We start from the raw sequence: 13,969 nt of genomic DNA, 5'->3' as shown, positions 1-13,969 counted from the left end.
ACGGGTTCTGGTGTATGTGTACTGGTCAAAGGCTTAAGAGATGGAGGTCAGCGATGTGGCAATGTATCGTAACGTCCAGAGGCTCTCGACGCCACCTCTCCTCCGTACCACCCAAGTCCTTACGCGTGTGTCCGGGAAAGGCTACACACATCACTGGGAAACCTGATCCTGGGCCATTATAAACACACACACACACACACACACACACACACACACACACCACCTGCAACACCATGCTATATACCTTGGAAACACACCCCACTGCCCTCCTTTTCCATCCCCCGTTCCACCCATCCACCTTCCTGCCCCCCCACCCCCTCCACACCCCCTTAGATAGCAAGAACATCCACCCAGCCTTTTTAGTTCTCCTTTCACTAAACTAACTATACCCGGACCGCCTAGTACACACACACACACACACACACACACACACACACACACACACACACACACACACACACACACAGAGACACACAACGTTGTATACCAATGATGGTTTTCTAGTAACACTTTCACTACACCAACACTTTCTCTTCTTTTCTTGTACTACATTACTCTCTCTCTCTCTCTCTCTCTCTCTCTCTCTCTCTCTCTCTCTCTCTCTCTCTCTCTCTCTCTCTCTGTCTCTCTCTCTGTCTCATCTCCCTTCACTATCTCTTCTGTCGGCAGCAAAAAGCGTCCTCCGTTGACAGGATTCCAGCGCCTGATGCTCCCCTTGAACTGGTCTCCTTGCACGGCTCGCCCTTTAGTCTTACATAACCATTATCACCTGTTGTAAATATCACCAATACCTCTCTCTCTCTCTCTCTCTCTCTCTCTCTCTCTCTCTCTCTCTCTCTCTCTCTCTCTCTCTCTCTCTCTCCGCCGCTCTCCCTCTCTCTCGACTACCTTGATGGCGGGCGTTCTCTCTCACTGCCTCCGTTCTCTCTCTCTCCAGCAGACACCAACACACACACTCTCACTAACACACACACACACACACACACACACACACACACACACACACACTCTCTCTCTCTCTCTCTCTCTCTCTCTCTCTCTCACACACACACACACACACACACACACACACACACACACACACACACACACACACACACACACACACACACACACACACACACACACACACACACACACACACACACACACACACACACACACACTCTCACTAACACACACACACATACTCTCACACACTCACACTCACTCTCACACACGAAAAAAAAGTATACTAGTTCCAGATGGTTGGTTCATCGCGTCAACCCACTTTTTTTTTTTTGGTTACGTTGAGAACCTACATAGACGGAACCTGTTTTAAAATGTCGAGTTTAGGCGTAGAGTTTTGAGTGATTTAAGAAAGGTTATAGAAAAAAAACTTGTTTCTCTCCCTCTCTCTCTCTCTCTCTCTCTCTCTCTCTCTCAATCTATCTATCATCTCTCGTAGGATTTCGTATTTTGACTGGTAGGAAGATTATGCATACTTTCTATCATAATTCCCATAGTATATTTCATTTTCTCTAAGGACGCAGGTTTCTCTTTTGAATTATGCAGCTGCACACTCGTGGTATTGCAAAATTCTGTTCTCTCTCTCTCTCTCTCTCTCTCTCTCTCTCTCTCTCTCTCTCTCTCTCTCTCTCTCTCTCTCTCTCTCTCTCTCTCTCTCTCTCTCTCTCGTAAGCAAATAACTGCATACGGTACTTCGCTCTTTTACTCGCACAAAGGTTCTCCACTCGCTTCTTCAAGTTCAAAAACCTTCATCATTCATCGTCCACAAATCTTTGGTTCTCATTCACCGTTATATCCTTCAGTAAGATTGCCACGGCATAAACAACATTTGCAACACATAACACTGGCTCTTGGTATCACACTCCACAGTACACACCCACGAAATCGCGCAACAAGGGAGGAAAAGCGGTATAGCAGGCCACAGGGTAGTGCGACGCGCGCAGCCAAACGCGCACCGCCACGCACTACTGAGCGCTGGGCCAGACTGTTTACATTCTGACCGAGATGGGGCGCGTTGCATGAGGCTGCCAGCGGACTCAAGACCCTCTGCAATTACCACCCGCTTTTTATACACGACTTTTCACTCTCTCCGGTCACCTGGCTCTCGAGGGGCGATGTCTGAGAGAGCGTTGGACTCTCAGTAGTGCGTCTGGGGCTGGGAGTGAGCGGGGTGACTTGCGAAGATGTGGAGTGTGGCAGTGGCTGGCGGGCGGAGCAGCGGTGCGGGTTGGTCACTGTATCCCACACTGACCAGATTCATCATCCCATATTCCCGTCACTCGATACTCTTGAAGCGGACCTGCCTGCTGGGTGTCTGGCTCTGCTAATTATCCAGGAGAAGTTCGTTATGTTGGTTATGTTGTGGCGTCCGGCATGTGTTGGGGACGGGGCATGGACGAGGCAGCGCTGTGGATTAGGATGAGTCTTGAGTCGTGGACCTGAATGCCGTTGGGTACTAATTAGCTAAGTGGACAGGTACACCGCTCCATACCTGAGGAGATCTCATGCTATGCTTACCGGGAATTATCACATTATCGGTTCTTACTGCTATGCCTCATCGCCAAACAGACCTCGCCATATCTTACTGTCCTTTCCTGGTGTCAAGTTCGCCTCGCCCTGTCAACGCCCCTATTAGCCTACCACATAGCAAAGGGCATACGCATAGGGCCACTTCCACACCTCGACATGATGGGTTAGCAAGCCTCCATACCAGTACCAAAGACTTCGAAAATTCATTGTGTTTTGTTTGGTGTTGATATTTAAAGTAAGAAATTTGAGGAAGCCATACGGGAAATCTCTTGTGAATCTGGTGTTGTTGCATTGAAAACCTGACCATTATAGAGTGTAGAAGACTGAGTAGTTTGGTTCGGGTGATTGCAAAGCCACTGTGTTGGGCTGTCAAATTCTCTCATAATAGTCAACCAACGTCTCCTAGTGCCGTCACCGTCACTGCCAATGCCTTTGCCCATGACCCACACCCACCCGCCAGGCCGAGGCTTTTGCGATGTCGCGCCTCTTGGCCTTGAGGCTCCGCTGCCCTGCCCGATGCACCTGTGTGAGTAAGAGCCACCACCTGTAGAAAGAGAACCTGTTTGGTAATGCAAGGTAACGCTGCCTCACTCGCCTCATTGGGTGTGTATTTTCTCTTACGCTGCGCCGCACGTGTGAGGGATGTATGTGAGTCACCGGGAAAAAATAACAACTGACGGAACTGGATGGAAGAGTTTCAAGGAAGAGTAGGCGTTTAACAAGTGTATTTAATCATATGGAGAAGTGTTGAGGCAGTGTAGGTGTTTGAATTTATCGTGTGACAAAATAAAATGGAGTTACGAAAGGGAAGAGAAAAGCCAAAAGTAGATCAAACAATTTCGAGGAAGAGCAAGTGTTTTTAAATAGACAGAAGAGTTTCGAGGCACTGCAGGTGTTTACAGCAATCATATCGTGTGGCAAAACTAAATACGAGTTACAGGAAGGATAAATACAAGACTAAATAAAACAATTTCGAGGAAGAACTACTGTATATATTTAACTAGGAGGAAGAATTTCGCTGTAGAGTAGGAGTTTTATGTAATGTTATCGTGTATGGGAGTTACGGGAAGGAAAAAAAGACAAAACCACATAAAAAAACCAATATCCATGAAGTACAAGTGCATTTAATAACCCCAAAACAACCGTCATTCATAAAAATCCCTCAAGGACCTTTTCTACGAACCTTACCTGATGGCTGTCGTGTCGGCCGTGTGACGTCACCTAGCAAAGCGACCTCGTGCCAACAACAACAACAAGAATAATAAAGCATGGCCGGGACTATTGTATACGGCGCCGGGGAGAAGGGGACGGGTGGCAGAGGGCAAGGGGAAGGGAAGAGGAAGAGGAGGAGGAAGGGGCACAGCAATTAAGGGTCCTCAAAGCCCTTGACATGTGAGACTATCGACCCTACCGAAGAGTGACGGGCCCGCCATGCACTCTCTTGCCCTAGAAGGATATGCCATTTAGCCTTAATTGCTGCCATTGATGAGTCAGGTAATGCCGCCGCCCCAGCCCCGACCCGACACCCGCCCACCTCGCCGCGCCTCCATACACGCCCTCTCCCCCCACCCCACCCACCCTCGCCGGCACTCAGTTCGACCATGGCACCCTCGACGGAGAGATAGATAGACAGATAGAAAGATATATAGATAGATGAACAGATAGGAAGATAGATAGTGATAAAGAGTGTGTGTGTGTGTGTGCGCGCGTTTGTAAAATGTCATAAAACAGCGAAATATATAAAGATAAATAGATATAGAAAGAGAGATATATAGAGTGATAAAAATAAAGTGTGTGTGTGTGTGCGTGTGTGTTTGTATTGCCCAAGTAAAAATATCATAAAAAAGCGAAAATATGAAAGCGTGCAGACAACATATCAGGTGAACACACAGGTAGGAGGAGAAGCAGCAGGCGGCCCACTCGCATCCATTAGTGTCAAGCTCCTGCTGTAAACACGTCATTCTTCCCGATCACCTGAAAAACACCTGATTCGGCCGCCCACGCACACACACACACACCTGCCCATAACACGTACTCCTTATATCTCGTCTGTTTTGCTCGTTTTCTTTTCCCCATGTACAGATTAACCTCGCTACCCTTATCCAGGCTCCCCTTACACACACCTGCCTTTAACACCTACTTCTTATTTCTCTTCTGCTTTGCTCATCTTCTTTTCCCCATGCAGAGATAAACCTCGTTACCCTTATCCAGGCTCCCCCTCTCTCCATCCCTCGTGTATTTTTTTTATAGTGAAGACGGGAGCTCGAGCGTGAAGAAAATAGGAAAAGAAAACTCGGACAGATAAAAAAAACCATTCACTCATTATTTTACCGCCTAATGTAGTTTTCCGTCTCTCTTTCCCTCTCTCGTTCAGTCATTCAAAAACGTTTCTTCTATACCAGGTGGTGAAATATAATGAAAACGTTCGAAAACATACGACAGTTATACTTGCCAGCGTTCATTCTCTTTAGTTTTCGTTCATTTTCACTTCCATCGTTCAAAAGGTGGCTGATACTTTTTAAACCAACCTGTATACTCGCCCACTCACTCACTCACTCCTACAATGATTAACACCTTCCCACTCACTCACTCACTCACTCACCCACTCATTCACTCATTCACTCTCAGCCATTTAGTCAGTCACAGTCACTCACTCACTCACTCACTCACTCACCCACTCATTCACTCATTCACTCTCAGTTATTTAGTCAGTCACAGTCACTCACTCACTCACTCACATATATGTACCTCTACCTATATGCTCTCAACACACCTGTGGCTCAAATTACCGCCTTACGTAATAACAGTGACTTGCTTCTCGTAGCCTTATACACATACACATACGCCCAACCCAACCAGCAACGCAACAGAGCCATATTCTTAAACATTTCTGCGTCCAAAGACACATATTATGGTTTTCGTAGGAGTTTTGGGCACTTTCAGGGGTAGTTTCATGACCCTGGTGGTAGTTTAACCCTTCTTCTGTACCGTGAACCTAAAAGAACAGTCATTAGAAGCCGATTAATCTCCGTTTTAGGCCTTTGGAAATTGTTGTTGTGGGAGGCCAAAGTGTCCAAGAATGCCACCCTTAATCCATTCCTTCATATACCTGTGTACCTGCCAGTCACTGCGTTGCGACCTTGAGAGTCACCTGAACACTCATGGACCGCAGTGATTCAGTATTTATGAGGAACACACACACACACACACACACACACACACACACGCACACAGTTCAAGTCACATGCATAATAAATAGATAGATAGATAGATAGGTAGATAGATAGATAGACCGTATTTATTTAGACTCAAAGCAATATAAGAAATCAGAAACAAAGGAAACAAATGAATTAAGGATGATATGTACATTTAGGAGTGCAGCAAATAACAACAACAACAACAACAACAACAACAACACCTCGAACACACACACACCTTTCCTACACTGGACTGACGAACGAAGGAAAAAAGACGTAATCACAGACCTACCTGTGGCACACCTGTTCACACCTGCCGCCCACGTAGAGCCCAGGTGTGCCTCACTTTTACTACCTGTGGGGGAGGAGGAGGAGGAGGAGGTGGAGGAGGAGGAGGAGGAAGACTATGGCAACGATGACGAGAACAAGGATGAGGATGAAGACGAGGAGGAGGAGAAGGATGATGATGATGATGATGAAGAGGAGGAGGAAGAAGAGGAGGAGGAGGAGGAGGAGGAGGAGGAATTACAGGTCTTTTTTCATGTACGTATTGATAGAAAGTGTATGTATGTGCGTGTGTGTATGTGTGTGTGTACGTGTTGGTGTATATGTGTGTGTGCGTTTATCGACCACAGGCAAGAAGTGTGTTCGTGTGTGTGTGTGTGTGTGTGTGTGTGTGTGTGTGTGTGTGTGTGTGTGTGTGTGTGTGTGTATAACTGAGAGGGATCTGTGTCTCTTTATCATGGCCTGTGTACTACCGAGGACAAGGTCATTATTGTTGTTGTTGTTGTTGTTGTTGTTGTTGGTGGTGGTGGTGGTGCTGTTCTACTTTTCTTGTTACTTTTTTTCATTATAGTAGCTGCAGTAGTAGTAGTAGTAGTAGTAGTAGTAGTAGTAGTAATGCTAATTCTAATACCAATACTAATGCTAATACTAATGATCACAATTAACATGACCAGGTGAACTTACATGATAATTTGTACCTCAATACCATGAAAGCGGACTTAAACCCATATATCCCTCTCCTCCCTCCCCTCAGGTTCCTGCCCACACGCGTCTCTGCCTCCTCACACAAGCGGAAGGGAGACTAAGCCATTGAGGAACAAGGGCCGTTGAGACGAGACACCCTTCCACCTTGTCCCCAGCCACCATCTCATCCCCTCACCGCATCCCTCGTACTTCAGGGGACAGGGTAAGTTACTTGAGTTTTCAGTGCATGCAAATATTTCTTTAGATAATGAAGTATTCCTATGTAGAACGAGCGATGAGTCTTTTAAAGGGTCCTTGGGTGGTAATTGAGTTTAAGAGGCCTGCGTATCCTCATCTGAAGCAATCTACTCGTATCTTGAAAGGCTGTGTTATTTAGGCCATATTGTAAGATGGGCGAGTTTAGGATGAATGAACCTCCACTTTAGAGAAAGAAAACTTAAGTAAAACGTTTAAATATAGTCGAGTTTAAGATAGACGTATTCCCACTGATAAAGAAAACTTGTGTAGAATGCTGAAAGAGAACGTACGAGCCTCTATTAGTAAGTTAGTAGAATTGAAAGCATTCCTCCTCTATACATGAACGAAGTAAGTAGAACGCTTGAGATGTATATTTTACGAGACCTCAATATAAGTTAGTTTAAATGGACGTATTCCCACTGATAAAGAAAACTTGTGTAGAATGCTGAAAGAGAACGTATATGAGCCTCTATTAGTAAGTTTGTCGAAGTGAAGACATTCTATCACTATACATGAAAGAAATATGTAAATCGTCAGAGATATATTTTTAAGCCCTCAGTGTATGTTAGTCGAATTGAAAACATTCCTCCTCCGTACATGAACGAAATAAGTAGAACGCTTGAGATGTATATTTTATAAGACATTCTATCACTATACATGAAAGAAATATGTAAACCGCCTGGGATATGTTTTTAAGGCCTCAGTGTAAGTTGGTCGAATTGAAAACATTCCTCCTTCGTACATGGACGAAATAAGTAGAATGCTTGAGATGTATATTTTATAAGACATTCTATCACTATACATGAAAGAAATATGTAAATCGCCAGAGATATGTTTTTAATCCCTCAGTGTAAGTTAGTCGAACTGAAGACATTCCTCCTCCGTACATGAACGAAACAAGTAGAACGCTTGAGATGTTTTTGTGTTTGTTTGGGCATTTCCAGGAGATAGTTCATTGACCCTGGTTGTAGTTTGACCCTTGACCTCTCTCCTGGCCTCTCGTTCTCTATTCTTTTGTCGAAGCAGCGTCTATATAGCGGACTTTTCGTTGCTGTTTTTGTCTTTGTTTGGTCAATTCCAGGAGGTAGTTTGACCCTTGACCTCTCTCCTGACCTCTCGTTCTGTTTTTTTTCTTCGTCGGAGAGCGTCTAGTGAACTTTTTTGTGGCTGCCTCTGTTATTTTGCCCTTGAGCTGCTTCCCTTGCCGTGAAAAAGAAGAGCCTCTGAGTAATATTCCCGAGGCCTCGCTATAAATCACCGCCGAGCCTCAGGTGTGGGCGGACGCAGGTGTGGCGGCCAAGGTGCGTCGAGTGTTTGCCCTCCACTCCGCCGTCGCTGGCTGGCCCTCGTAACCCTCTCGCTGCCGGGCCCAGACGCGGCTCTCTCAGTGAAGGAGGACTTTATCATCCCCCGCCTCAGCGTTGCAAAGAGCGCGACTATGTTTTTGCCATTGCTTGTCTGCCTGTCTATCTGTCTGCTTGTTTGTTTGTCTGTGCGTTACGAAAATGTCTGTTATAAAGAAGAGGTAGTCCGGCCATAAGTAAGCGATTCCCTCCACTCCGACTCCACACCCCTGCACGCTGCATCCAAACCATTATTAACGCATGAACATTAGAGGTGACGGATGGGTGCAGTCACGTTCAGCATGACATTAGACATTTACTCGAGGGGGGAGGGAGGAGAGGGGAGGTAAGGTTGCTTCATACTCCTACCGCCTTGTCTTCTCCCCCACCTGTACCTTCTACGCTAACCCACCGTTGCCAGATTATCGTACTCAGAGGCTCGTATTTACCGGTTTCTGAGTCATAGCTATTGCCAAAAAAACACCAATATTTAACCATTTTAACGATAACTTTATATGAAGGGAGTTATTGGGGTCGAGGAGGCAGTTTTTGGGTCGGATATCGCAAACATAGGAGGCTGAGTACGACAATCTAGCACCGTTGCTGACTAACCCAATGTACACGTATTTGCCAAGGCTTTCGTAGGTGTTTTGGGCATTTTCAGAAGTAGTTTAATGACCCTTCTTCTGTACCACGAACCTAAAAAACACTCATTAGAACCCGATTGATTCCGTCTTTGACCTTTGGGAATAGTTGATGTAAGAGGAGGAAGCGTCTGATAGTGCCGATTTTGTTTTTTTATGCCCCTCGTTAAACCAGTAGCAGCGGGGATCATGTTTCTTAATGGTCCCTCTAAGCGAGAAAAATGAGAAAAAATCATCACTCACACAAACCATTTCATAATATATATCAAATCTTATGCGAGCAGTTTATGCATCATCTGTTTTGGGGGGTTTATATCATGGCACAAATTTGCCCCGTCGCTGCTCACACTCCATGTACTGCGTCGCACTCTCTCGTCGTGGGGTTCGGTTCGGAAGGGGTCCTGTGGGCAGCGCGGTCCCCATGGCGTGCTAGAAGCCAAGGTCGCCGTCATCAACACAACACTCCCGGCTCCGATAATGGCTGTGGGTGGCGGGTACTACATCCAATACGGACCGCACGAGATCGCTACCGAGGCATTCCCTTATTGATGGAGTTTATTCATCAGCGTGACTATATGGGTCGTATTATAAGATATTTCGCCGCCCAAGAACACATATTTGCTAAGGCTTTCGTAGGAGTTTGGGGCTTTCCAGGAGTAGTTTTATGATCCTGATGGTAGTTTGACCGTTCCTCTGTACCTTGAACCTAAAAAAAACACTCAATTAGAACCCGATTGACCTCCTCTTTGCCTTTTAGAAATGGCTGATGTGAGAAGCGAAAGTGTTTTATAATACGATCCTATAGGCCGGTATTATAAGACAGTTTTTTCGCTTCTCACATCAGGTATTTCTACAGGTCAAAGAGGGGGTCAGTCGGGTTCGAACGAGTGGTTCTTCAGGTTCACGGTACAGAAGAAGGGTCAAACTGCCACCAGGGTCATAAAACTACTCCAGGAAATGCCCACAACACCTACGAAAGCATTGGCAAATATGTACATGGGGTTAGTGCGTGGTGAAGGTACAGGTTGGGGAGAAGGAAAGACAACAAGGGTTCTAATGATTGTTTTTTTTAGCTTCGTGGCACGGAGGAAGGGTCAAACTACCACCAGGGTCATAAAACTACTCCTGGAAATGCCCACAACTCCTACGAAAGCCTTGTCAAATATGTGTTCTTGGATTCACGGTACAGAAGAAGGGTCAAACTACCACCAGGGTCATAAAACTACTCCTGGAAATGCCCACAACTCCTACGAAAGCCTTGTCAAATATGTGTTCTTGGATTCACGGTACAGAAGAAGGGTCAAACTACCACCAGGGTCATAAAACTACTCCTGGAAATGCCCACAACTCCTACGCGAAAGCCTTGTCAAATTTGTGTTCTTGGATTCACGGTACAGAAGAAGGGTTAAACTACCACCAGGGTCATAAAACTACTCCTGGAAATGCCCACAACTCCTACGAAAGCCTTATCAAATATGTGTTCTTGGATTCACGGTACAGAAGAAGGGTCAAACTACCACCAGGGTCATAAAACTACTCCTGGAAATGCCCACAACTCCTACGAAAGCCTTATCAAATATGTGTTCTTGGATTCACGGTACAGAAGAAGGGTCAAACTACCACCAGGGTCATAAAACTACTCCTGGAAATGCCCACAACTCCTACGAAAGCCTTGTCAAATTTGTGTTCTCAGGCGAAGAAATGTTTAAGAAAATGACCCTAAGAGTAGATTTATTTATTTTATTTTTTATTTTTTTTGCAACAGAGACGGCTCAAGGGCAACAAAAAAAAGTGTAGAAAAAAAGGCCCGCTACTCACCGCTCCCACAACAGATAAAAGAGTGGCCGAAAGAGAGGTCAATATCGGGTGGATACGAAAAAGTACCTCCAATGTGTGGGTCCATCTACCTATTATAGTGTCCTTATGTTCTTAGGTTACTAGTTTTTAATCTCCCTAGCGGTCTTTTTAATATAGATAATTAAGACTGAAAAAGAATAAGAAAAATCCCTCCCTGAAAAAGAGTAAGAAAAATCCCTCCCTGAAAAAGAGTAAGAAAAATCCCTCCCTGAAAAAGAGTAAGAAAAATCCCTCCCTGAAAAAGAGTAAGAAAAATCCTCCTGAAAAAGAGTAAGAAAAATCCCTCCCTGAAAAAGAGTAAGAAAAATCCCTCCCTGAAAAAGAGTAAGAAAAATCCCTCCCTGAAAAAGAGTAAGAAAAATCCCTCCCTGAAAAAGAGTAAGAAAAATCCCTCCCTGAAAAAGAGTAAGAAAAATCCCTCCCTGAAAAAGAGTAAGAAAAATCCCTCCAATGTGTGGGTCCATCTAAATAGTGTCCTTATTTTCTTAGGTTCCTAGTTTTTAATCTCCCTTGTGGTCTTTTTAGTATAGATAATTTAGACTGAAAAAAGAATAAGAAAAATCCCTTTAATATGTGGGTCCAACTACCTCAGAGTCATAATCTTAAACATATATTTATCAAGGCTTTCGTAGGTGTTCAGGGCATTTCCAGGGGTAGTTTAATGACCCTGGTGGTAGTTTAACCCTTCTTCCGTACCACGCACCTAAAACAACACTCATTACAACCCGACTGACTCCCACTTTGACCTAACCTAACCTAACCTAACCTAACCTAACCTAATTGATTCCCTTTAATCTGACCTAACCTAACCTGACCTAACCCAATTGACTCCCTCTTTAACCTAACCTAACCTAACCTAACCTAATTGATTCCCTTTAACCTAACCTAACCTAACCTAACCTAACCTAACCTAATTGATTCCCTTTAACCTGGCCTAACCTAACCTAACCTAACCTAACCCGATTGATTCCCTCTTTGACCTTCGGAAATTGTTGACGTGATAGGAAGCAGCGTCCGATAAAACCGATTTTATTCTCTTATACCCCTCGTTAATAATCTCCCTACTGTCCTTTTTTACCATAGATACTGACGGGAAATGAATAAGCAAACGTCCTTTCTACGTGTGGGTCCTTATACCTAGTACCCTTATCCTACCCAGTAACCCGAAGATCCTTAACTGGTGTCCCTGGGTCATGGGGGATAAACTTGTCTAAAGGATGCCAGTTACTGAAAGGACCCATGCCCCGGGTGCCCATATCCTCGGTGTGTCATGCGTACCCTGTCCCACCCCGTCCGCCTCTCTCCTGCCCCGTCCCAGCCCCGTTCCCTGCTCTCTTCACCTCGTCCACCCCACCCAGCCCCGTCCCGCCCCGTCCCCACCGTCAGAACTTGAGCCGCGGCCGCATGAAAGGTGTTGTGGTACTGACACCGCGCCGCCTCGCATTCCCCCTCTTCGCCCCCTCCAAACCAATACTCATCACCACCACCAACACCACCGTCGCCAACACCTCTACCCATGCCACCACCGCCACCACCACCACTTTCCCGTTCTTCTGCATGCTTCCATCCCCCTTCCTCCTCTCCCTCCCCTCCCCCACACACTCAGCTGGACCTCTCTCACGCAGACTCGCTTCTCGAATAAAGGTCTTCGCATATGTACCAAAGAAGACATACGATAGACATTCCCAGGCCTCCCTTTCCTCCTTTTCCTTGTCTTCCTTTCCTCCGCTTCTCCTCTTCGCGCACAGCTGGCACGGACAAGGACAGTGACGAGGGAAAGAATCGACAACGTCCAGGCTCATAAATTAATACAAATATCGACTCCTGGAGCGGCGGGAGTCATTCGCCGCCCAGTCAGCGTCGGGGGAGGACCTGCCACGCGCCTGCCGACTCCAGCTTGGTGTGCTCGCGAACCTGTCACGTCGAGTCGCTCCGTGCTCAGTGTGAACCCTCAGACCCTGCCGGCGGGTGCTTCGTCCCTCCCCTCTGCAGCGTGCTTGGTTTACATGTCGTTTTTCAGCGAGGAGGATACGAAGGACTGATACATGACTCCTCGCACGAGACTAGTAGTATTTGCGCCCTCCTACAAGCTGAGGTTTACGGGCGCGGAGTGTTGCGAGACGGGCCTGCTCCTGCCGTGAGGGTGTGTGTGTCGGGCCGCGGCGTGACAGCGAGTGTTTGTGTGCTGGTGTCCAGGTGACCACCACAACAAGCCCGCCGCCGCCACCATCGCCGCCACTGGCGCCCTCCACCACCACCATCCACTCCGGGCACTCGATAGTTCACGGAAACACTTCGACCAGCCAGTCCACGCCGCGTGTCGGGTCGCGAACAAAGACATACTACGATATATTCTGTGATGTCTGTTAAAAGCACATTGGTGGCTTGTGTTGCACCTGTATAGATCCCTGGCGCAAATGAAGTTAATTTACTGGACGTAAGAGCTGTACAGACTGCACACGCAGACACGCGAGGGCCTGATGAGGTGGTTTGTGTCTCAGTTCCGGCACGGCGTCCCCCGCTGAGTGAAGACCCCACACGTGTTGGCCTTGATGAGGAACACCTTCGTGTGCCCATAAATACGTGTGCCAGACGAAAGCCGCTGAGTCAGTGCCAGAACAAAAGTGAACAAACAAACATGCGTCCCAGCCCGGCATGGTGAGCATCAGTGCCCGTGGCCCCCTCACGCCTGAGTGACGGGGTGGAGGCACCGCAGCAGCAGCAGCAGCAGCAGCAGCAACAACAGCCTGTGCCCTGCTGGCCTTGACTCCACACAAGACGCCGACCTCATGAGCCACCTACACAACGCCAGCCTCACGGCGGGACGACACATCTCACTTTAATGCAAGTCTTCAGCGAGGTATCCCGCCTCTTCAAGATGGGCATCTGTCTGGACACAGGTGTGTTCCTGGGCCACAGGTAAACCTTCCCCAGCCACTCCCCTTCCCCGCAGGTACCATCAAGGCGATCACCGAAACTGCGTGAGAATCCACCACTTTCCAGTCGTCTATTAAATATTAAATATTGCCTCTAATGGCGGCCGAGAAGAGCAGGCGGGAAACAGCTGGATCCGGGAAGGGGGGGGGAGGGGTGCCCAACCAGGGGGGAAGCGGTGCTCGTGTGCTGGCCGCCTGGTATAGCTGTCTCATTACTTGTGTTTGTT

At 46.9% G+C, this 13,969-nt stretch overlaps 2 protein-coding genes across 9 annotated transcripts in view; one reads left to right on the top strand and one right to left on the bottom strand.

The window, feature by feature from the left end:
• The window catches only part of LOC126997601 (basic proline-rich protein-like), a 32,605-nt gene extending 30,560 nt beyond the window's left edge, over nucleotides 1-2,045 (bottom strand). The window contains exon 1 of one of the 3 annotated variants that reach the window (XM_050858779.1): nucleotides 1,886-2,045. The gene's annotated coding sequence lies outside the window, so the exon portion shown is untranslated. The remainder of the gene's footprint in view (nucleotides 1-1,885) is intronic. The other 2 variants (XM_050858780.1, XM_050858781.1) reach the window with 2 other exon arrangements.
• Nucleotides 2,046-2,121: 76 nt separating this feature from the next.
• The window catches only part of LOC126997602 (adenylate kinase isoenzyme 5-like), an 81,156-nt gene continuing 69,308 nt past the window's right edge, over nucleotides 2,122-13,969 (top strand). Inside the window, exons 1-2 of one of the 6 annotated variants that reach the window (XM_050858788.1) lie at nucleotides 2,122-2,349; nucleotides 6,775-6,927. Coding sequence is in view for 5 of the 6 variants with exons in the window: in XM_050858782.1 (XP_050714739.1) it covers nucleotides 13,649-13,706 (58 nt within the window). In the remaining variant the exon portion in view is untranslated. Of the gene's footprint in view, nucleotides 2,350-6,774; nucleotides 6,928-12,460; nucleotides 13,707-13,969 lie in introns of those variants that run through there. The other 5 variants (XM_050858782.1, XM_050858783.1, XM_050858787.1 and 2 more) reach the window with 5 other exon arrangements.

This window comes from Eriocheir sinensis, chromosome 12, assembly GCF_024679095.1.
Source record: "Eriocheir sinensis breed Jianghai 21 chromosome 12, ASM2467909v1, whole genome shotgun sequence".
Taxonomy (NCBI): domain Eukaryota; kingdom Metazoa; phylum Arthropoda; class Malacostraca; order Decapoda; family Varunidae; genus Eriocheir; species Eriocheir sinensis.
The sequence above is the reverse complement of the archived record's forward strand: the minus strand, read 5'-3'. Positions and strand labels throughout refer to the sequence as shown.